At 41.9% G+C, this 22,692-nt stretch overlaps 1 protein-coding gene across 21 annotated transcripts in view; it reads right to left on the reverse strand.

The window, feature by feature from the left end:
* Positions 1 to 22,692, reverse strand: part of ESRRG (estrogen related receptor gamma) — a 391,934-nt gene that overhangs the window by 275,514 nt on the left and 93,728 nt on the right. Inside the window, exon 1 of one of the 21 annotated variants that reach the window (XM_072927563.1) lies at positions 4,208 to 4,370. The exons of 19 other annotated variants lie outside the window; for them this stretch is intronic. In XM_072927563.1, coding sequence (XP_072783664.1) covers positions 4,208 to 4,242 — 35 coding nt within the window. In that variant the 5' untranslated portion in view covers positions 4,243 to 4,370. Of the gene's footprint in view, positions 1 to 565; positions 585 to 4,207; positions 4,371 to 22,692 lie in introns of those variants that run through there. One more of the 21 variants, XM_072927556.1, reaches the window with a different exon arrangement.

The following is a 22,692-nucleotide window of genomic DNA, read 5'->3' on the forward strand; positions in this document are numbered from 1 at the left end:
ACTACAGTAAGCAGATTACACCTGTCTTGATTTTCCATGTAGCTGTCGGCAGAGTATATTCTCCCATCAAACTGCACGCAGATCTCCTCATTAAAGCTACAGGGGAGAATAATTACAGAACAGTACTTTGCAGTTTACCAATTGGTCTTGCATACATAATGGCCTATCAAAGAAAAATCGCATCCTCCAACAGCTGGGAAAATATTTAAATTGTTATTAGTATTATATAAAATAGCCAACATTTTAAACTGTCCAGCAACTTGCCTCCTCTATGCAAAGCAGACAGATAGAGGTGATCACATCCAAAAAGGTCTTTGACTCCCAACCCATAAACAGAATGACTTTTCCCTTTACAAACACTCCATTCCCCAACCTTCTGTTCCACAGTAAAATCCTCTCCTCCTGAGAAATAATGCTGATTGCAGAATAAGCCTTGAAAGCAAATGGGTGGTTTTCTGGATCTCTTAAGCCCTGGTGCTGAGTGCTAAGCATCACATTTTCCCACATCCTCACTCCTTGATGGGGAAACAGGGAGTCTGTCAGGTCCCCACCATCTTTCTCTTACCAGCAATGGTCCCAGTGGCAGCCTGTGATATCTCCATCCACATCTGAGGTTTCCTTCCAGCCCTCAGCACCATCAGCAGGTCTCCTTGCTTGGCAGCTGGCTGATGAGGTGCTGCCTATCCCAGATAAAGGATGCTGGAGAGGCTGCAAAAATCTGCAGAGGGAAGCAACCTCCTGGTGCTTCTGTCCCTGGCCTTTCACACTTGAGAGCTGGAGCATCCAGAATATACTGAACTGGTAGTCCTGTAGAGCATCAGGAAGACTAATTTTTCACCCATGTTGATAGTTAAAACATCTGACCTGTGTTTGTGTTAATGGATACAAGGCAAAGCCATTTTTGGATGCTGTTTGCATTCCAGGATCCCAACTGTTAGGACCTTCAGCTCCACTCAGCAACCAAACCCATCGCTCTTCAGGCACCACTTCTGAATACCAGCTCTTACTCATCACACAAGAGAAAACAGAATAGGAAAAAGCCTGTACATGGGAAGAGCTAAATTCTTCAGATGAAAAAGTCAAGTTAGCTTTGCTAGCTTTCCTTGCTAGCCCAGAAGCAGACCCTCCTAAGCATATACGTGGGCCCAGCAGGATGTCCTGACATGCTCTCCTACTCTGCTAAACCAGGAACCAAGATCTGAGGACTTCAGCAACAAGAGAACATGCTGCTGGACTAGTCACATGTATTTTGGTTCTCCCAGATTTTTACACAAACACTCCAAAAGGGACCTTTCTGTACAAGCAGCCCAACAGCCACCTTTTCCCAGCTCTGAGGGACAGTGACACAAGCCACCTCAGCAGGCAGAGGGACACTCACCATGCAAATACCTCAAACTGTGCGTGGCGTTAAAACACTGGAGAACAAAATCACCCTCTGAAACAGCTCTCAGCACCAGCACTGCAAAGGATTTGCTGCTGCACTTTACCCAGCTGCACCTCCCAGACGAGCTGGCACACTGCAGCCTTGCTTCCAGTCTCTCTCAGCTCCTTACTCCTAACAGGGACACGCCGACAAAAGAAGCCGAGCAGAAAACCAAACAGAGCAGAGCCTGCTCCATTGGGCCAGCAGGCAGCCCATGGTTGCTCCTATGAGCTTGGAAGCCTTTGGGTTTCTCTTTGAGAACTCCCCATTTGCAAGGCTGCACCTCATGCTCCAGGTGGAGTGGGAGTTGGCTGCCAGATCACCCAGCCTGACCTCCTGTGCAAACACTGCCCGGTAACCTTCACCCATTAAACACTGCTTTCAACTCAGCAACTCCAGCATTTTTTCTAATTAGCAAATTTGGGTAGAAAGAATTCCTGGACATCTTAATCACTGCTTACTTTCCACAGGGAAATTAAAGAAAAAAAAAAAAAAAAAAAAAAAAGAGAGAGAAAAGTGAAAACCACAAACTTTCTATCTTTGCTGCAAACCTCACAAATTTTGCAAACTTGTTCCCAGGGTCCCAACATAGGCAGAAACCACCCTGTGACCACCATCAAGAAGGGCGTCCTACACCAGGAACTGGGCAGCAAGGCCCAGAAGTGACAACACGTGGATATTTTGTTCTGGCCTTTATCCTGCAAAGAGGAGCCCAGCAAGACCTCCTGGGGCTTAGTTCTTTTTCAACTCTCCCTCAGAGCAGTCTCACCACAGAGAAGTCAAAAATAGCTTTGCCATCAATCGCCACAGTAGCAAGGTTAGCCCTTTGGGAAAATTTTCCTTAAGTTCACTAGTTCTGGACTAAAACATTATTCAAGTAAAGCACATTAACTATTACAGCTTACATTAAAAATACTTGAAAAGCACAGTTTTTGTGAAGTATTTGTTTTAGAGGTCTTTATAAAGCTTTTCCTTCCACTGCTGTCCCCTGACACTACTGACTATGCATATTCAAATCCTCCATTCAAAGGTATTCTGCAATAAAACATTCCTTTATTAATTGCCAGAACACATATGCCACGATTTTTCAGAAGAATTGAGTGTCTAATGCATCTTTACAAAAGTTCATAATTCCACTTTCCTGTTCTTACTAGAAAAACAAGCCAACCTGGCAAGTGGAAAGAAAGGTGTAAGCCTACTTCTGGCTAGGACATAATATAGGATTAGCTGGAAATTGCCAAATTAGGAAACCTGATTTCCTGGATGGAGAGGGAAGGGTAAATCATATCCACCCCAGACAAAGACTGAAGGGAACGGGAAAAAAAGAAATATCAAGTGAGTGGAGAAATCTGTCACAGATATTTCAGTAGATCAGGACTCTGACTATGTATCAGAGAAGAGAAGCCCTGATCAAGTCACATGCCCTTTACTACAGAAGATAAGATCAAAAGGTTTCAAAGGAAACTGGTGGTGACAGTTTCTTCATTTGTATGCAATGTGACATACCAGATCCAAACTGTTGGCTACTTTTTGAACTATTTGTCAGGGGAGAGAAATTATTATTTTCTTTTATATTTTACTTTCAAGAACTCTTAGTCATCTGGGGGTTCTCCCCCCTGCTCTATTTTATTTTTCAGCCAGGATTCAAACGTTCACCTTTGATGTAATATTTTTGCTGCACATCAGAATAGCTATGCCAAGCTTCAGAAGGACAATTAAATACAGAGAACGAAAAGATGACATCACTTCAAACATGAACTTTTAATAAAATTATTCTAAAGAAATGTCCCTGGTGATGATTATTTTCTTTTCCCTGTATCTTCTATTTTACTCTTTCCATGTGTTTGCAACAATTCAAATTATTGCCAGGCTAGCAGCTGTATTTGACTCGAAGACATCAGCTTACATACAAGTAGAAGTATTTCTCCCTGTTTCTCACTGCTTCTGACAAGAAAAGTGTTAAATATAACACAAAAAATTGTGTAAGATCACAAGTTGCTTGTATAGCCAACAGGCTGTATAACAGTTATATTCACATGGCAAATAAGTAAATGAGGGACTTGTGATTAACTTAGCTTCTCCAGGGCCCAGACCTGATAGGCTTCAGCCCAGCATTCCCTGCTGATGAACAAAATCTGCAGTTTCTCATTATATGTTAGTAAACTTGCTTTAAAACCATGCCCTTCTTTCCAAAAAAAGGTACTAAACACCTTGTCAAAGTTCATCTCAAAGTGGCACTCAGTATTCATGAGCCAGTGATACGTGTAAGGTTATAATATTCTCCCCAAAGTGTTGTGAAACATTCAGAAACTGCAGTAGCTGCAGCCACGTAAGTATCTGAGACAGCCAGACACGAAAAAATACGTTGCAGTCTCCTGGGTGAAGGAGAAGGTACTCAAACCACAGAAAAGCAATACAACATTCACTTCTAGCTCTGGTACAGCCCAATAGATCAAATTTTAAAGTTGTAGCATTTGGTTTCAAATGTGACAAACATTTTAAATGTTTCAAGCTCTTATATAAATCCTTGAGAATCCTGGAATCATACTAATAAAGGATGCTGAATTTAAGGACTCAAGTCTAAGCCCCTTTAAACACAGCAGGGAAAAGAAATAGCTCTTCCGACAATATTTTTCTCAGTCAGGCTAAATATTTTTGAAGCAAATTGTAAGCAAATAGCTTACACGTACGAGTCTATTGAGAGTTACACAGATATTTATAGAGAAATTACTGCAGTACACAGATTTAGTCACTTAGAAAGTCTTAAAAAGCATATGACAATACCTTGAGTGCATAAAGCTGCTGTCAGAAACTCCCATCAGTGAAGATTTTTTTCCAAACCATCACCTGTTCTCTGTCCACAGAGCCCAGACCTTCCTGGAGGCTGTTGTGACACCCCTTGTAGAGCAGTGAGAGGAGAAGAGCTGCACCTTCCCCACCAGGTTCCCAGCTCCTCAGCCAGCCCTTAGGGCTCCTGCTCCAGCCCTGCTTTCCCAGAGCTGCAGCTGCAGTCCATCTGCATCTCCTCCTCTGACACACACCAAAGCAAACATGCCCACAGTTTCCCTTGCTACTGTACCAAAGCCTTGTGATTCATTCTTTTTACGTTCTTGAAGTAACATAAATGACAAAATCCACATGAGGAAGTCACTCTGGTGTGACCCAGCACTCACCTCTCCCACCTGTGCTGACCTGAAGACCATTGCACCAGGAAATACTTCTCCAAGTGACTTTTCCTCCCTCCCCTGGGTAAATTCTAGCTCTGAATTTCAAAAGCTGCCATTAACACACGAAAAGCTGGAATAAATCCCTCTCCTGGACATGCAAACACGCTCAGTTTCACGTGACTTGCAGCTGGCCTGAAGATTTTGCACCCTGCCCCACACATCACTAGCTGGTTGTGCAATGAGACCACGTTTCATAGGCACAGTTCTGCAGTAAGCAACCCTGGTTACAAAACATCCCATAATTGACATTCTAACCCACATTATCTGCCATGCACCTGCAAGGTGCCCGCTCAGGGCAAGCCTGGTACACATCAAACCAGTATGAGAGTAAACCTTTAGGAGAAACAGAAATTGAAAATGCAAACTCAGGCTGGGCATCCCAGACTGGTATGGATTTGAAATTCCTGACACATTCATAGGGGATATGAAACCTAAAGGACAAGGTAAAGCAATCCCACAGGCATGAAAAATACATATACATATATGTACACACACAGATATAGCATACAGCGGTCTCAGCACCCAACTTCTAACACCAAACTCAAATAGAGAAGCTATTCTTCCTTGGCTCTCTCAGCAGAAAGGAACAACACAGCAAGAAATCAGCTTTTCCAGAGGTGTTCAAGAGTTAAAGCCTGGAGAAGGTGGCCCCCTGAAGTGGCTACTGACCTGCATTAGGAGTCTGACAGGTATAGGGAGCTCTTCTCACACTCTCAGCAGGTGGCCCAGACTTGAGCAGACTGCAGTGGATACTGGTTCACTTGAGTACACAGGGCTCTAAGTAACTAAAATTCATCTGCTTGCTGAAACTGTCCCTGCTACAGAACAACACCTTCCATAGGCAGACAGGCTTTCAGTTATCATTAACCAAGTCAGCCAGCCAGGGTCAACTGCAGCCAGGTATGAATCAGCACCACCAGGCTTTTAAAGTAGGTGTTAAACCCAGGTGAAACTCACTCCCCCCATTCCCCAGGTGCTAAGCAAACCACTGTTTTACCCCTGTGCTGCTGGGTGGGCTTCTGCCAAAGACATGGTGAAAGTGATGACTGCAACTGGGAAAGACTGGATATACCTTCCCCCATGGGAGCAAGGGCATGAGGCATAGCTCACTTTGTATTCTCCAGCAAGGCCAGTGGGATTTCTCCCCTGTGTAGCTGTTGTGTGTTTGTTCCATGCCCAGGAGATGGAACAATTAAGACGTGCTCAATACCCTTCTGCCGCCCACTCAGTGTAACACCTTAGTCATCAAATTGTCCTATTGTGCTGCTCAATACTTTCTATAGCAGTAGGAATATGAGAGTATGTCCAAAGATAGCAATGAACACACAAGGTAATTATTTTTAAGCTTGCTAATCACAATCAATAGTTTCTTAGCAAAAACTGATGAGCTGGAGTTGGCTCCTATTTTTAACCAATAAGAGATGCAGTCAAGACTTGAATTACACCATCGGGCAAGTCTCCAAACTCCTAATGACTGCCAGCCAGGAGAAGGATGGGTCCTTGGTGGGTCTTACTCCCTTCCCGAGCACGGTATCAAAGCATTTTTTTTCCCTAGACTATGAAGCCAGAAGTGGGTTGTAACTGCTGGATGACTTCACCAAAAACACCACAAAAGAATCTAACTCCATACATCAAAAAGGAGTTATACAATTCTTAAAAAGCCTGAGGATGTTTACTTGAAGAGTTTGAAGTTTTGTAGCTGTCATATAAAAGATAAAATCCTCGCAGAAGAGCGCCATGTGCCTTCCAGGGGTGTACAATTAGGAACAGATGAATACAAGTTGAAGACTCATTAGAAACCTCACACCCACTCCCTATTTTGGTAGGATTTTCCTTAAACTAATATTTCTAATGTTTTGCTATCCCTTGACTTTTTTTTTTTTTTTTTTTTTTTAATTTCCAAAGCACTAAATTTCTTTGTTGCTTTTGGGAAATTTCTAAATTCTCTGCCACTCTCAGGAAGGTGTTATCCACCCCCCCCCCCCCTCAAAAGAACCTAAAATCATTCCCAACATTCAGTACTGCAGCAATAATTCCCTCTTGGAAGAAGGAACATGTTTTCGTTTGTTTTGTTTCTTCTCTCCACTGATTAAAAGCAACAATGAGTCCAAAGGAATAGTACAATACCATCAAGTGTAATTGTTGCCTCTCACAACAAATGTGAAGGGGATCAGAAAACACACCCACCCTTGATTACTGGGAAAATATCAGGGATAAAATATATCAGCAGGGGCAAGTAATTCTGTTCATCAGCTTACACAGACCAGCACCAGCCCTCCGTCCATTAACTGGATGGAATTACAGCAGTGAGGGTAGCAGAATTACACAAGGAATTAACACTCCCTTCATTTTCCTGTCGTAATCCCTCTAGTTTGGGATATTTTCAACTTTGGTTCTGGTGTCTGCTGCTGGATGAAAATGGCTGAGTGATAAGGGACAGCAGCCCAGTGGTACAAGGAACACAGCTTGGCCACGCCATAATTTCCAGATCTAAAATGACCAATGCTCTCCGTGCTAGAAAGACACTGCTGTCTGTACTCAATGGAGGTTCTTCAAGCCTCCTCCCAAACATTATATGCAGTGTCAGTGTTTATTAAAGATAACTAATGCCCTAACACTTTATTTACTTCTGTTTACTGCTATTTTAGCAAGAGTCACCAGAGAGTAGCTATGCTTCTGGTCCACCAGGGTTCTTTAATCACTGTTAGTAGGTAAAATCATGTGTGACAACTAATCCAAAAAGCAGATTATATTTATTTTGGCTACAGTGGCTTGCAATTCGTTAAAATCAACAAAGCCTTTTCATTAACCCCCTGCTGATGTCCTAAAACCAGATATTTCAAGGGTCTCAAAGCACAGAGCTACACACGTGCACTAAAGCTGGGACTGACAGACTTGCCGTTGCCATACTTACTGTGAAATCTTTTTAAATACAACAGCAAACTTCTCATTTTCTTTAATAAGAGGGCTTAATTTATGATCTCAAATTCCAAAATGAAAATCTTAAAGGCAGGACTTCTTAAATTTCAAGTAGTGCAAGTGAATCAACAATAAAATCATCAGTTAATTACTTGTGCGTTGTAAAAAAAAAAGCTGTCATAACACTGTAAGGAGTGAAATAACAGGTTCAGCAAGTCTAAATATTAGCCTACATGCTTGCTGAGCCCCTCGCACCCTGGAACCACATTTGAATAACTGAATTTCTAGTTAACAGTGTGATCTTGCAATTCTCATTCTTTGTGACATCATGATCTCTGGCCATGATTTCCTGATGACAGTGCCTCAGACCCATGATCATGAAAACATATTCTCGAAATCACAGAGGATCAGAATAGATCCACACAAAAGTTACAGGGTTCCATCTCTTCTCCAACTTTACTCCTCTTCAAACAGTGCCAGGAAGTTCACAAACCCAGAAGCAGCCTTACCATAACCACCAAGGGCTAGCATTCAAACAAAATAGGAAATCTGTGCATTAGAAGGCCATATAATTGATTTATACATATATATGAACACACTGATTTACATCAATGAAGCTTTTCCTCTCTTGTTATGAATTTACTGAGTGACATAGACACTTTTGGTCACTTCCCTTACACCCTCTTTTGGACAAGTGACTTAGACAACACCCTTGCCACTCTGGAAAAACCCACTCCTGGCCTGCTTCCTACCATGCAGGCATATTTATTTCCCACAGCTGGATGTAGATGTGGATCTGCTTTGCAAATTTTCATGTGTACTGCTGAAGTAGAGTCCTTGTTTGTCCCCCTAAGCACAATCTTGAACACTGTCAAGGCCGATTATTAGACATCACTTCACACCAACCCTTTCCAAATCCACAGATCTCCAGTGGTTTAGAGGGAAGCCGAGAGCAGTCCTTTAGTGAGAGAACCATTCCTAAACATCCAAACCAGCACAGTGCCAGGCTGCCCCTGAGACAGGAGGGTCACTTCATCTCCCTCAGTGCCACTGTCCTCCAGCTGGCTGCAGCCCCTCCAAATTCACATGCTGAACACAACAAGCTGGCTGCTGAAGCAGAGAATAAAATCCAAAACTAGAAGGAAAACCGAGATACAAAGCTTTTCTCCAGTGGCTAATCAGAGTTCTGTCCACAGGGAATACTGAGCCCCATCTGATATACAACTTACTGTTTTGGCTCTCCATAATTAAAACTATTGTTGCCATGGCAATACAAAGGCTGCTGAAAATACAGGCATGGCTCACGTCATGCCTCTTTGGTGATACAATTTGTTGTCCCAGTCTGGCTTGTGCCAGGATGGAACAAAACGTGACTCAGAAATAGTTGACTGGACGAGGCTTGTTATTTAGGAATCAGATGTTGTGTGAGCTGAGAGACCACTTTCTCAGGCTCCCTAACACGACCACTAATCCTGTTAAAGTCAATAGCAGTTTTAAAGATAATTTCAAAGAGAAGAGTTCTGATCCTATGCTATGAAATTTCTCAAAGCACTATAAGAAAGAATTTTTTTTTTTAAAGTATGGAGAATGATAAAGAACCACTCAGAAGGATTAATAAACATATTCTTAAAAGTAGATACAAAATTAAAATGCAAAAAACCTGATTATAGGTTCAATACCACAAACACCCCTGGTTTGGTTAGCATTTGTTTATTAATCTGAAACTGTGATCTCCTCTGAGCATGTTTTAATCGAGCAGAACTTACAGGTCACTCAGTGACCTCTGAACAGCAGCAAGTAATCTCCTATTAATGAAATATCATCAAACACAACTCTTTCTGTAGATACACACCTACACAGGCATAACATACAGAGACACACCAACAGGTTTTTTATAGGATGGGACAACAATTTTAGTTTTGTCATTTCTTAAGTGTAAATCTCTTACAGGATTCCTGAGGTGCAGAGGAGTTTACTCATGTGGGAAACTTACAGGTGCAACTGTGACTTTTAAGCAGCTGTATGGGAATATCTGCTACAGCAAAAAGGTAAGTTGCAGAGACTTATGTAAAAATCTCATTGATGCCAATGTTTGTCGACAACAGTCAGAGTTTTGTTTCTTTCTGGAATGGAAAGCTTCATATATGGCCCAAGCACAAGCCAAGAGAGATGGCTGTGGGCTGGAAGAAGGACCAGGGAGGGGTGAGATCCAGGAAAGCCACCCCGGCAAGGAGGCAGGCACTTCTTATATCACGTGGATTACTATGGCTCTTGTGTTTCTGCAAAGCAAAATACTTTCTAGTATACAAATCCCAACGTGAAGTTTGTGTGCAAATGCTTCAGCTGCCACATGGCCCCTGTAAGATCAATTGTAGATAAGGAGATTGATCATGGAAGGTCTCTGGAACCATGAAAGTTAAGCAGCAAAACAGAGTAGGGAGTGTAGAACAAAGGAGTTCAGCAATGGCATCTAGGGAGAGGGTCTGGGAACACCTGCTTCAGAGAATTGACACCACATGGACACTCTCTTCTCAGACAGCAGCAAAAGAAATCTGGGCAGCTCCCTGAGGAACAGATGCAGCATCAAAGTCCAAACAGGACAATCCAGGGCATGCCTTAAAGGCAGAGGGTAACTGGAGTCATGATGGTGTAGGTGTATGTAACAGCAATACAAAAATTCAAAACCTAATGCCTTACCCCACACTGTTTTCCCCAAAGAAAGAGGAGGGGTAAAACAAAAAGGCATCACAGCACTTGGACACATCACTTTAGACACTCGTGGATAGAGCTCAGATACTCTAGTTATTAGAACATGAAAAAAATCTATAAAAAACACATGAGGCTATGGAAAAAGAATGGGAGGAAAAGCTAATGGGCCAGAAGAACAATAAACTGGCAGATGGGAGGTCCCAGCTCAAGAAGAATTTGAAGGAATGGAGGGATGTATTCTTGGAAGAGGAAGGGTACATCAGGTAGCTGACATATTGAGTTTCCAGGAAAGAGGAGAGAGTATTAATGACAGTGCAGCTGACGGTTTCAGCAGCTACCAACGAAATGATTTGCCCTTCTTTTTCAGCTGAAGAGGTGACAGTGTGGATATGGCAGCTGATTTACATACATCATCATAACTTCCATAGGAATATCAGATTTCTTTATAAGGACTTGTAGTACCAGCTTTGCAGGTCAGTGTCAATGTCTAACAGAGCCACTGGAGACAAAGGGAAAGATTCAGAGAGGCACTGAGGTGCCTGAAACAGGGCTTAACCTGAATTTAATTGCCTAATTATAAAATGATTCCAAAATCCTCCGCTTCAGTAACTGCAAATGCATCGGGGCTAACATTTATGACCACAAAGACCAGTGGAAATCAATTCCTGCTATCCTGGCAGCCATGTGCCTATCACCTCTCTAAGCTCACTCCACTGAGATCCAGATCCAGATCTCTCGACACTGCCTGCGTCCTGATGGGGCCCAGGCCCAAAGGTGAGCTTGGGCTTTTCTGATCACATGCCAAGAGTGTCCTCTTTCCTCAGCCCTGCTTTTTGCCAGTGCCTCTCTAAAACGAAATACCCAAGTTCTGCCATAACAGCACCCTGGCTTCTGTGCCAGGCATCTGTCATGAACCAGCCAACTGCACAGGCACAATCTCTGCTTTGGTTCAACCCACAGCAAATAGGTTTGGGTTTTTTTTAGGGATTACCACACACTAAACTGAAGCACATAAGGTGACCAAAGGAATAACTGAATATTGCCTCGGAGTTTCATTTCGGTTTGGGTGATGTCAGCACACCAAACAAAAAACTATTTGCAGGATTGGGCCCTGGGCCCAACCATTGATCAGCATGAGGAACAAGGAACAAGCACCAAGAAAGCTCCAGAACAGCAGTTTCCAAGCTTAAGCCAGGTTTAGTAATGTATCAAGGCTTTAGAACATATAAAACAATTAAGGGACCAGCATGGTGTTTGATATTCTTTCCAGTCTGACTTTAATATGTTCTCACCATTTGCAGATGTCCCGTCTATTTATGACATCCTTTATGGCATGTAGATTTTGTTACAACAAAAATTCAGGTTGTGGATTTTTGCCAGTGGCAAGCTGATGCTGCTCAGAGCAGCATTAAAATGCTATCATGCTGTTAGATTAAGCAACCTATTTTCTCTACTAGCACAGATTGTACTTTAGTTTCGCCCTTACACCTACCAAATCGCTGTTTCTTGCAACATTTCCCTTTGAAGGTAGTTGCCAGTCTCCAAACCAATGCTATTTTCACCAAATGAAAGAGAAGTTTGTAAAGGAGTACAGTAAAAGCAGGAGCTGGACCTCTTTGCAAGTACTTTCCTATTTCCAAAATAATACTAGAAAAAAAACCCAAAGCAATAAAGAAAAAATCAGTGAGTCGTATTTCTTCTCTACTTTGAAGCAGGACTCCTACCAGGTGACTCACAAGATATTGCCACATGTGTTAATATGAAACAGGTTTTATAGAATAAGTAGCTATGGTATGTACCCTGTACATATACCTGGTTCTAAACCTGCTGACATAAAAACACCTAATGATTTAACACTTTTTCTCCCTTTGCTCCTATCTTTTAAGCTTCTTTAGAAAATCTCTCATCCCTTGCCTCTTCTTTGCCAACTGTCCAATTCAGGGCATTTTCATCTGTAGTTCTTTAAAGGGAATAGTCCATGATGGGGACCGTGAGACCAGGAACAGGTACAGTCCAATGCAGACTCAGGCATTTCAGCTAGGGCACTTCCAGGACTTTAAATATAAATAGTAAATAGGCTGGAGAAATAATAAAAAAAAGATAAAACCTGCAGAAAGGGACCTAACTACAAGAAACCAGTCGCATCGATTAGCTGATTAGTTTGCCAGTGAGTGATTAGTCAGAGAGACTGGAATTAGTCAGTGAAGCCCTGTCTCCCATGAATAAAATGTGGGGAGGACACCCTTTCCCACCCTCGGTGACAGATGATATCTGTTTTCTCCTTCGAGTTAGAATTTAAGAGCCACTGAAGCTCAGCAAGAGTATATTCTGGCTCAAATGAGCTGAAAATTGCATTCAATTTGAATTTCAAAACGAGAGGAGAAGGAGGAATGGGGGGAGAGGGAGGGAGCGAGCTCAGCAGGACCCATCACGCCAGGTCCCTCTTGCAGCAGGTCCAGCTGCACCCAGGCAGGCTGCGGAGCTGAAACGCAGGGCATGATGCAAAGGAAAGAGCATTGCTGGACAACAGCCCAGTTCCAGTTTAAAAATAAACGTTTTGCTGTCAGGATCAAAGCAAACTCTGCTTTTATGTATATTACAAGCTGTATGTTCAGAAGAAAAAAGATTCTTCTGGTTACTTGAGGGAAGAGAGGCATTGGGAAGGTAAAGCTGGCCAGAAGGAGGGGTGGGTACCCAGCTTTCCCCCTGGAAAAACCTCAATAATTCAGACTGATCTGAAAGTACTTGCCATCCCCTTGCACAGAGCATATATATCGAATGCATGCACTGAATTTTCTTTAACGTAAGGTTCATTTAAGGTTACATTTTTAGCGTGGGGTAACATTTAATATATGTCTTTGTGGGTGAAGGGATTATTTCCCCTTCCCTTTGTGCATTAAATTTACAGTTATATCTGATGACACTGAAAGAAATGGAGTTACGCCTGCAACCCAAATATATCCTGTAATTTGTTGGCATGATAGCTGTTGGTCTCTTTAATGCAACTGATAATGTCCAATATTCAATATAAAAATGATAACATACCAAATCAAGAGATTCTTCAGCAAATTTCTTACCAACTTCAGTGTGCAATTTGACCCAAGGGTCTGGAGTAGTAATAAAATAATTACAATTAATCATGAGAAATAATTAATAACTTAAGGATTAAAATGTGTCCGTTTATACATTTAGGATCAGCATTTTCAATGTACCCTTGAGAGGCTTTTAGCTTCCCTTCCTAAACAGAATGCTTGCAGTAGCATTTAGAACTGGAGAGTTCAGCTATCAGAAACTGGCTACTAATTTGGCTCATGGTATTTTTAATATGGCATTAGGCTCACAGATAGAAGGGTCCCTATTACACCAATAACCCACTCATATCCTCTGATGCAGCTGATATTTCAAAGCACAATGTTTTTATCACAAGTTTTTCCTCTTTTTTCCAACTAAGTATTTTTTGCATTGATAAATCAGTAAATTGCCAGCTTTACACATGTAGATGATGTGAGTCAGGATCCAAATCCAAAAGGGAAAAAAAAACCAAACATGAGGTCAATTTTCCTGGCCATTGCATTAAATAAAAGCTCCCAGGCAACAGAGTCAAGCACACACTATTAGATATACTCTGGTATGCTGTGCCTTCAGCAAGGCTTAGATTTCCCTCTATGGCTAAAGACTGTACTAACACCCAAAGTGAGCTAGTGTGCTGGTTTTAAGCTTTTCCCATCACCAGAGTAATTCTTAACCTGTTCTTTTGGCTGATAAAGAGACAATTGGAACATCTCTAAATCCTGTTTGCAAACTTTGCACCACACAGAAGTTTCCAAATACTGCAGGCACTTGAATAAAAATGTGTAAGCACTCACAACCACTTGAAAAAGACCCTACATCTCCTTGTGTACCACACCGGTCAGAGGAACTACTCAGAGTACACTGAGTACAGGGCACTTTGTAGATATCAAAATATGCAATTGCATGCCTCACTCCAGAAGGCATTTTTGGATATTATTGTTTCAAGTTTAATTCTTGCATTGCCTTCTTTCTGCCTTGATTGTAGCACCACAGAAATACTGATCTCCCATCTCCATGTTGCCCCCTTATATGTTCTGGCTTCCCTAAATACACACCCCAGAGGTTCATTTCTGGAGGGGAAGAGGAGAAATACACAGACATGTCTCCATCACTCTCTTTCTGAAAGAAAGCTTTCTCTGTAAGTCAGATTATCTGCCATGCTTACCTTTTACAATGTTTACTTTACTGGAGATGATACTCACAGGAGGAAGAACAATAAATATACAAAATACATGGCACATTCCTGACAGATCAGTCTTCATATTGGAGCTTCCAGATCTAACACTACTAATTAGAAACAATAAGAGTATTTTCCTGATGGCAGCATTGCACTAAGCAGCACCATGGCTTCCAGAGCAGAGCCAAGCCACGTCCAGTCCGCTCTGGTCCATCTGCACCTACTCATGTGGACCTGCCCCTGATGGTGCTCTGCTCTTCCAGCTGGGAAGGCCCTGCCTGATCCCGCTACGGCTGCCGGCGCTCAAACTGCTCCGAGGCCAGAGCGCCATCAGCGGGCAGCGAGGAATGCCGGGCCAGCGTGGGTGACAAGCGTGGCATTAGAGGAAATACTTGGCAATTTCTCCAAGGTATTGGACACTAGAGTAGTTTAGCTGAATGGCATGCATGCCCACGTAAGGCTGCAAGGTCAAGAAGACCTTATGTTATTTACTAGGAGAGTGCTGGTTTCGTGCACTAAAATATTGTATCAAGATGTGACCTGCAGGAGGACTTGCCTGCTTGGGAAAAAAAAAAATTAAAGTTCCCTGTTTTGTTTTCTATCAGTCCCTTTTATAGTTGAACATCACTTATTCAACATTGCACAATTAACATTATGAAACATGGACATATCTCACAAAGAAAACCTAAGAGGGATAACAATTTCACACAGAAGCCACCTTCTGAAACTTTTCTTCAGTCCTTTAACTCACTGCTATCAAACCTGGGGAGGCGTGAAGCCATGTGGACAGCAAATCAGAGTATGAATGCAAAACTCACTAGATGTGAACTCTGCCACTGTTCTCTCCTATGCATTATTTTACGCCAAAAATGTTTTTACTGCACCAATATTTGGTGTAAGAACATTCTGCCTCTCAAAGCCAAGACAAAAAAAGTAGAAAAATATTGCTGGGTTTTCTCGTTGTTAATTTGAACCACACTGATTTTTGAATAATTGAAAAGGTAAATTATAAAGGGTGTACCTTTTTAGATGACATCACAGACCTTTGGCAAATCCATGCTGTCCAGGGAAATGACTTATTCCGTGGAAACAGCATTACTCTCAGAGATGGCATGCCAAAACCTGCAAACAACCACCCGTGCAGAAAACACTGCCCCAGGCGTGCCCTGAGAAGAGCACATCCCATGGCCAAGAGGAGTGGAATACATGCAAGTCTCCCCAGTGCCTCTCTTGGTACCAATTCCAACCTCAACCTGTTAAGGTCCATCCCTGGTTGTCATGGCACAAGGTTGCTGATGATTTATTAAGAGCTATTAGCTCCATCAGACAGTTTACAATTAACAGCTTCTCCTTTTCTTAAATATAAATAAATACATAAATGAAATCAGAGCTGCTAAGTGCTGGGTGTACCCAAATGACATCATAGGCAACTGCCAGTCACCCAGGTTGCAAAAATAAATAAGGGATGGGGGCGGGGGGAGCAGAGGGGAGACAGGGTATTTACTCAATCAGTACCTATTTTTGAATTTCCTTCAAGCTGGCTTGGACCAAGAGCCATCAATTATTTAAAAGAAGTAACATGATGCTTCCTTTGTTGAGGCAAATCTGCAAGCAGACCCCAAGAGAGAATAAAAAATGAATTAGGCAGAATTTATTAGTGCGCTTGAAGAAAACAGATTCAGCTATCAGAGCTGACCGTGCTTTTAAAAATAGTGTATTTCTGCCCATGAACAACAGTTTCTGTCTTTCTCCTTTACTCCAATAGATCCTCAATAATCTCACATCTCCCCTCTCCTTACACTTTCTTTTTTCTTTTTCAAGAGGGCATAACACTGAAAGAGGCATCAATCATTCCTTAAACTTCTTCCTTCTTTTCTGACTTGACTTGATGTATTGTCTTCATTTAAATTACAAATATACTAATCTAAAACACTGTTTACCAAGCAGCATATTAAATGAAAGATGCAAGAAATTGCATCACTCACATTTTAAAAATGACTTTAGACTCGGGGACACATAAAAACAATGAGACAGGATGATCTGCCTTGGTTGCTATATTTCAATCCTAGCCAGGATGAGGCCGAATGAGATTTGGTTCCAGTAGTTTTCTGCTAACCCCCAGCTGAACACACCCTGCCAAAACCAGTACAAAACCTCCTCCTTGGCACATGTTGGTTGGGGTTTCTACAACGCCCCAGGGATGTGTAGAGCTGATGAGACCGAGGTCTCAGTCCCTGGGTCTGCACCTGGTCAGGCTTATAGAGTTCACAGCTGAGGGAGTCCCTCCAGGGCTGTGAGCAGGAGTCTGGCCATGCCGGAGGCTGCGGCACGGACAGAAAATGAGCGGAGGCTGACTCCAGCCCGACTGACAGCACTCCACTGCAGGAGCTGTAACAGCAAAGGGAACACTTGCAGGACAAAAAAAAAAAAAAAAAAGCACTGCCTTCATTCAAATGTTCCCTGCCTCATCCTTCACACCAGGGAAACGATGCATTTAGATCATTTTGGGTGACCTTTTGTGGCGTCCAGCAGCTGGAGAGGGCAAATGCCGCTTTACGAAAACACAGAGCTCTCTTGCGCGTGATCACAGCGAGGTGGAGAGGCTCAGCCTCCTGCCAGGGCTGGGGCTCCTTCCTCGAGGCCTCAGGTGGTCCCCAGCAGCTGGGGACCTCAGCTGAGGCCCCCTTGCTCACCCCTCTTCTCCTTGGAGGAGCCAGAGCCAAGGTTCTGGCACTCCCCTCAGCCTGGGGAGAGTGCAGGGCAGTCATGTTCGGCAGGGATGAGCCTTAGGAATTAGGTTTTAGGCTGGCTCCTTCTCCCCCTGCTCCAACCCCAAAACAAAACAAAGGTCATCACTTACTAGTTCCTCTGCTGGCAGGGTGTGATTAAAAGTGTGCTCAGTCCAAAATCCAAGCAAATTTGATAAGAACTGTAACATGGCCTCAAGGAGTATTTTCTCATGTCAAAGAAATCACTGGAACATTATTTATCAGCATGAGCCTGAGAGAAACTATAAACCTTTGGAAACGGGGACCATTACTGGCCAGGTATGTTTGTGTTTCCTCAGATCTGCTCAGAGAGGGACCTTTTCACACGTATGGTCTAATGTCAGCATAATGTAGATCGTCAATCATAGACTCAGATTAGTTTGGGTTGGAAGGGACATTTAAAAGTCATCGAGTCCAACCCCTCCGCAATGAGCAGGGACATCTTCAACCAGATCAAGTTGCTCACAGCCCTATCCAATCTGACCTTGAATGTTTTCAGGGATGGGGCATCTACCACCTCTCTGGGCAACTTGTCTTTTACCACCCGCAACAGTGTTTTACCACCCACATCACAAAAACTTTATTCTTTGTACCTCATCTAAATAGCCCTTCTTTTAGTTTTAAGCCATTACTCCTTGTCCTATCACACCCTACGCTGCTAAAAAGGTTTGTCTATCTTTCTTAAAGGCCCCCTTTAGCACTGAAATGTGCTGTAAGATCTCCTCGGAGTTTCCTCTTCTCCAGGCTGTACGACCACAAGTGTCTCGTCTTGTCCTCACAGGAGAGGTTCTCCAGATCCCTGATTATTTCTGCGGCTCTTCTCTGGACTCACTCCAGCAGGTTCATGTCTTTCCTATTCTGAGGACCCCAGAGCTGGATGCAGTACTACAAGTGGGGCAGAATCCTCACCCTTGCCCTGCCAGCTGTGCTGCCTAAGGATGCAGTTGCCATTCTGGGCTGCAAGCAATGCACCAAAAGAGGCTGAGCGCTTGAATACAGGATTGCTGTCTGTCATGTTACCCTTTTGCAATTAGTAATGAGAGGGAATGAAAACAATGAGAAATATTTAAGCAGTTCTATAGAGGATTTTTTTAAAAGGAAAATACTTATTGCAGTGGGTGGTGCTGATCACAGGGCAGAGCACTAAGCCCAGCTTACCCAGGCATGTTTTAGCAGTGGTAGCACAGCAGCCCCTGCTTTTCCTCATTTCCCACACCGTGTTCCACAGTGCCTCAGCACAGGCTCTAATAGTTCACTGGCCTGGTCTTGCTGGTGAGCAAGAGTCCACACAAAAGCAGTTCCTTGTTCCTCAGACATTCACAGAAACAACTGCACTGACGCTGGCTCACCCAGCACCCAGGCGGTGCCCTGTGGGGATGTCCCACCCTTCTGAGGAAACAAAGGTGCTGTAGGACCTGCTCTTCTCCAAAGGCATTGCTTTCAGGCTGCTCTCTAAAAACTGTAATAGTCTTCTATTCCAACCACTTGAGTTCACAAAATCCCCACTGGCTTCTGATCTCACAGATTATCCAGGATCTCTGTTGGCCTTTCACTAACCCAAACACGATTATGCATCATAAATCTAAATACATTCATGAATTTGACTTTAAATAAATATTTTAAGGGTAGTATCAAGTTTCACAGTGCTCTGCTTTCATACATAGCAGCTTTCCTTTCTAACTTCCACCTCAGATGCCTTACTTAGGCAGAAGAAAGAAAGAACTGCAAAGACCTAACTCAAGAGAACGAGAAAGCTGACACCAGGAGGTGCCAAGGCAACATCATTCCACTTCTCCTCACCTCTTTCTCTCTGGATGATAACCACAAGATCCTGAATGCCAAACTTTGGAAAATATCCTTGCAGAGGTAGCATCTGCTCCCTTGGCATACTTCTTGAGCAGTTGTATCAGCAGCTTTAGGTTTGTCCAAGTCTATCATATGACAACAGTGCAGATGGGTTGCCTTGGATGCTTTGTCTTCCCGGGTGCTGTTTTCTTTTTATTAACGTTTTATTCTAAGGAAAACGTATGTACAACCCTGTACATGGAAGGTTGAATGTGCACACAATTTCAGTCCAGTGAGGGGTTTTCTCTAGCCTCTGTAGAGATTTTTTACTAGCATTTAGCTTGGATTCCTGCAAGGCCCTGACTTTTATTGAAGTCAGTATGTGGCACCAAGCAGATTAGGCCCTTACTGTGTGGATCTGCATTTCAACCAGCTATTCTTCCACATGCCATAACTTTTCCCATCTGTGTTGATCTTTCTTCGCAAATTAGCACCTGAGTCCTCAGAATATTAGATGTGCAGGAAAGCTGCTCATTTCGAGTTAACTTCTGCTCCCCCTGAAATCAATGGGAGTTTTGCCATTTATATATCATCCAGATGAATAAGTAAGAGAGCTGTGACACAGTTGCCATACATACAGGTGCTGGTCTTTTTCTCCTGCTTTTGTAGTTTTATATCATCTTATCTTCCATACATTAATCACAGTCACAAATCTGAATATATGGGGATGGTTTTTTTTAACTGTAAAGAAAACTACAGTTCAAATTAGCCAGTAAGTCACAAATTGTGGCAGAATAAAAGGAAAGTATTCTGAGGGAAAGGAGGATAAAGCATCTAATTAAATAGGAAATACAGAACAAAAGAGGGGGGCAAAAATTTTAAAAAGAAACCCTAGCTAATCCAAACAGCATATTCCTAACTTTTTTGAAAGTTCTTGTGGTGAGAGTATTTGTTAGGATGTTTCATGAATACTGTATGAATGATTTTAGATGGTATTTTAAATGAAATGCAAAGAAGTGCAATACTCTAAATTCAGAGTGCATTCTCAGAGTGTGGTTTAATACACTCATCTCTTATTTCCTGAGCAGATAAAGGCACAGAGCTACAAAACTGCAAACCATCTTCCCGCTTATTGTAACATACTCTTCCAACAAAGCTTAACATTTACTGACTGGTGTCCAAAATAGACAAAAAAAAAATCTTCCACCCTACAGTCAACTTCTCAGGGAAAAGCTTGAGAAGGCCACAACTTACATCAGAAAAGAGACACCAGACATGGGCTCTGGTGGATCAAACTGAGAATTTAATTTCAGAATATAAAAATCTGAAGAAGAATCCCAGAATCTATCATAAATTATGAAACTGAGCTCTTCACTGGTATTTTCATCTGGACTGAAAAAAGGGAACATTTGCTCCAACCTCTCTTTACAGGAGCTGCCAGACTCCTAAGTAGATGTTTTATGAGGAACCACAATTGATGAAATTGAACAGTTATTTACTGCTCCTTTAAAATGAAGGAAAAAGTGAACTGGTTAGGATTGAGTGAGCTTTTGGGTAATGGGCACAACCACAGCATTGGACAAAAAAACCCAAAACTAACCAGTCCTGACTTCATAGATATTTCCAGATCTTTGTGCTGGTTCATTCATGTTCACCCTCACTATCCTATTGACATAAAGCATCCCCTCCAAATTATACCTGTTGTTCACCAGACAAAAACATGCTCTGACCAGAGCAGAAGATTTTAAAAGTCAAGTGCAGGAACTTCAGGAAGTCTACAGAGAGTGGATCCTCTCATATTTCTTAATCTCAGGGGGATCTATGCCTCTCAGGTCAACGTGGGACATTCAATGCTTACTTATCTCCAGTGAATAAATATAGCAAGGACCAAAAATCTTATGAGAAAATCCTGAAGTCAGTTTGACATGAGTACTAAATATTCCATGAGGGTATAACTTGGCTCACTTAAGTGAGTACCTTAAACATCTGTTAAAAGTGGACAAAATACCCTTTTAAAAGAGTAATACTATGGCATGGTACTTAACCAACTAAAGTAATTTCACTTGGTGTTCTTTGCTACAGTATACATGCATCATAAACCTAGATGAACTTGTAATGCATATAATGCTTCTAACACAAAACATATTCATAAGTACACATTCACATCATGCACACATATCTACCTTAGATAAAACAGTTTATACTTTGAAGCACCTCTCATGAGGCCCACAGTAATCCAAAATACATAATGCTTATGTAAGGTATCATCAAAGGAAACAATCACAGCTAATTTAGAAATGAGGAAAACAAGACAGTAAATAAACTTGCCCATACTTGAACAGTGATTCTCTAGGAGTGCTGAGAATAAAACCTAGAACTCTAAACCACAAAACATCATCCTTGTCATACTCAGCATGTGTAATGTAGCCAAAAATTACATAAACCCTTTTATGCCACAAACTGCAAGTAAAAATGTCAGCGCAAAAGACAGAGAATAATTAATTTTGCATTTCAGCAGATACTTTTTTTAGAAGTTCATGTTGGATAGATTGTTATATGCAGTCTTCAGAAATTTCCCTTCTGAGACACAGTGCATAGGGTTTTCTCTTGAGAATAGGGCTCAAGACCTCCAAGAAAGAAAAAGGAATCAGATTTTGTGTTTCTGAGGTCCAGAGTGAGCCCTTTGATCTGATGCCTAAAATGAGGCAAAATTCAATTAAAAACGTCTTAAATGATCTAACCTGTCACATGCTATTCTACATTAAAAGAATGGAAAAAATTGATTAACTTTGTATTACTTTCAGAATAGTCAAAATCAGGATTTTGATGAATTGATGACCCTCCCTCGTTGCTCCTTCTTTCTTAAAACAAGGGAAAGTTCTGCATGCAGTAGCTTGCCATGTGTGCTTCAGGAGGAGAGGTGAAGCCATTAAGTGGCTCCCTATCACAGATCCTTCAATTAAAGGGGGCTTTGGGGAAAGCAACAGCTGTAGTTGTAATTTCCAGATGTTTCAGAGATGTGAGAAGACCTCTAGTAAAAAAAAAACCAAAACCCAGAAGACCCAAAAAAACCAGGCAAGGAACAACGTGAAAGACCATAATGTATGACCAGTCTCCAACTTCAGGCAACAGCCATTAAGCCTATTGTTTAACATTTTTATTCATGAGGTTAGCATTATTATCAATAGTAATTACATGTATCTAATATCCATGCAAACATTGTTTTTTTTTAATTGGAAAATTTGGCAATGGCACTAAATATTTAAATATCCTTTAGCGCAAGGAATTTCAACAATGAGAGCTACAAAGTACTATTTGTACACCCTAGTATGTATAAATACACTGTCAGCTCCCTGCATTTTCATTTAGCATCAGAAACAGCTTTCCAGGGAGTTAGATGCTGCTCTAAGTGTCAATATCAGTGTTACTATTTATAGTGCTATAAACTACATTTTGAGTTATATTGGTAAAGTTAAGCTTAGGTAGCACTTCTGGTATTAATACCTTAATATAGAAATACTGCTATAAACGTAGCTTACAATTTGGAACATAAACACAAATTCAGTGTTCCTAACAGATCACCTTCTAGATTGCATGAAAACACACTGCCAA

The sequence above is a fragment of the Taeniopygia guttata genome, chromosome 3 (assembly GCF_048771995.1).
Source record: "Taeniopygia guttata chromosome 3, bTaeGut7.mat, whole genome shotgun sequence".
In the NCBI taxonomy this organism is placed as follows: domain Eukaryota; kingdom Metazoa; phylum Chordata; class Aves; order Passeriformes; family Estrildidae; genus Taeniopygia; species Taeniopygia guttata.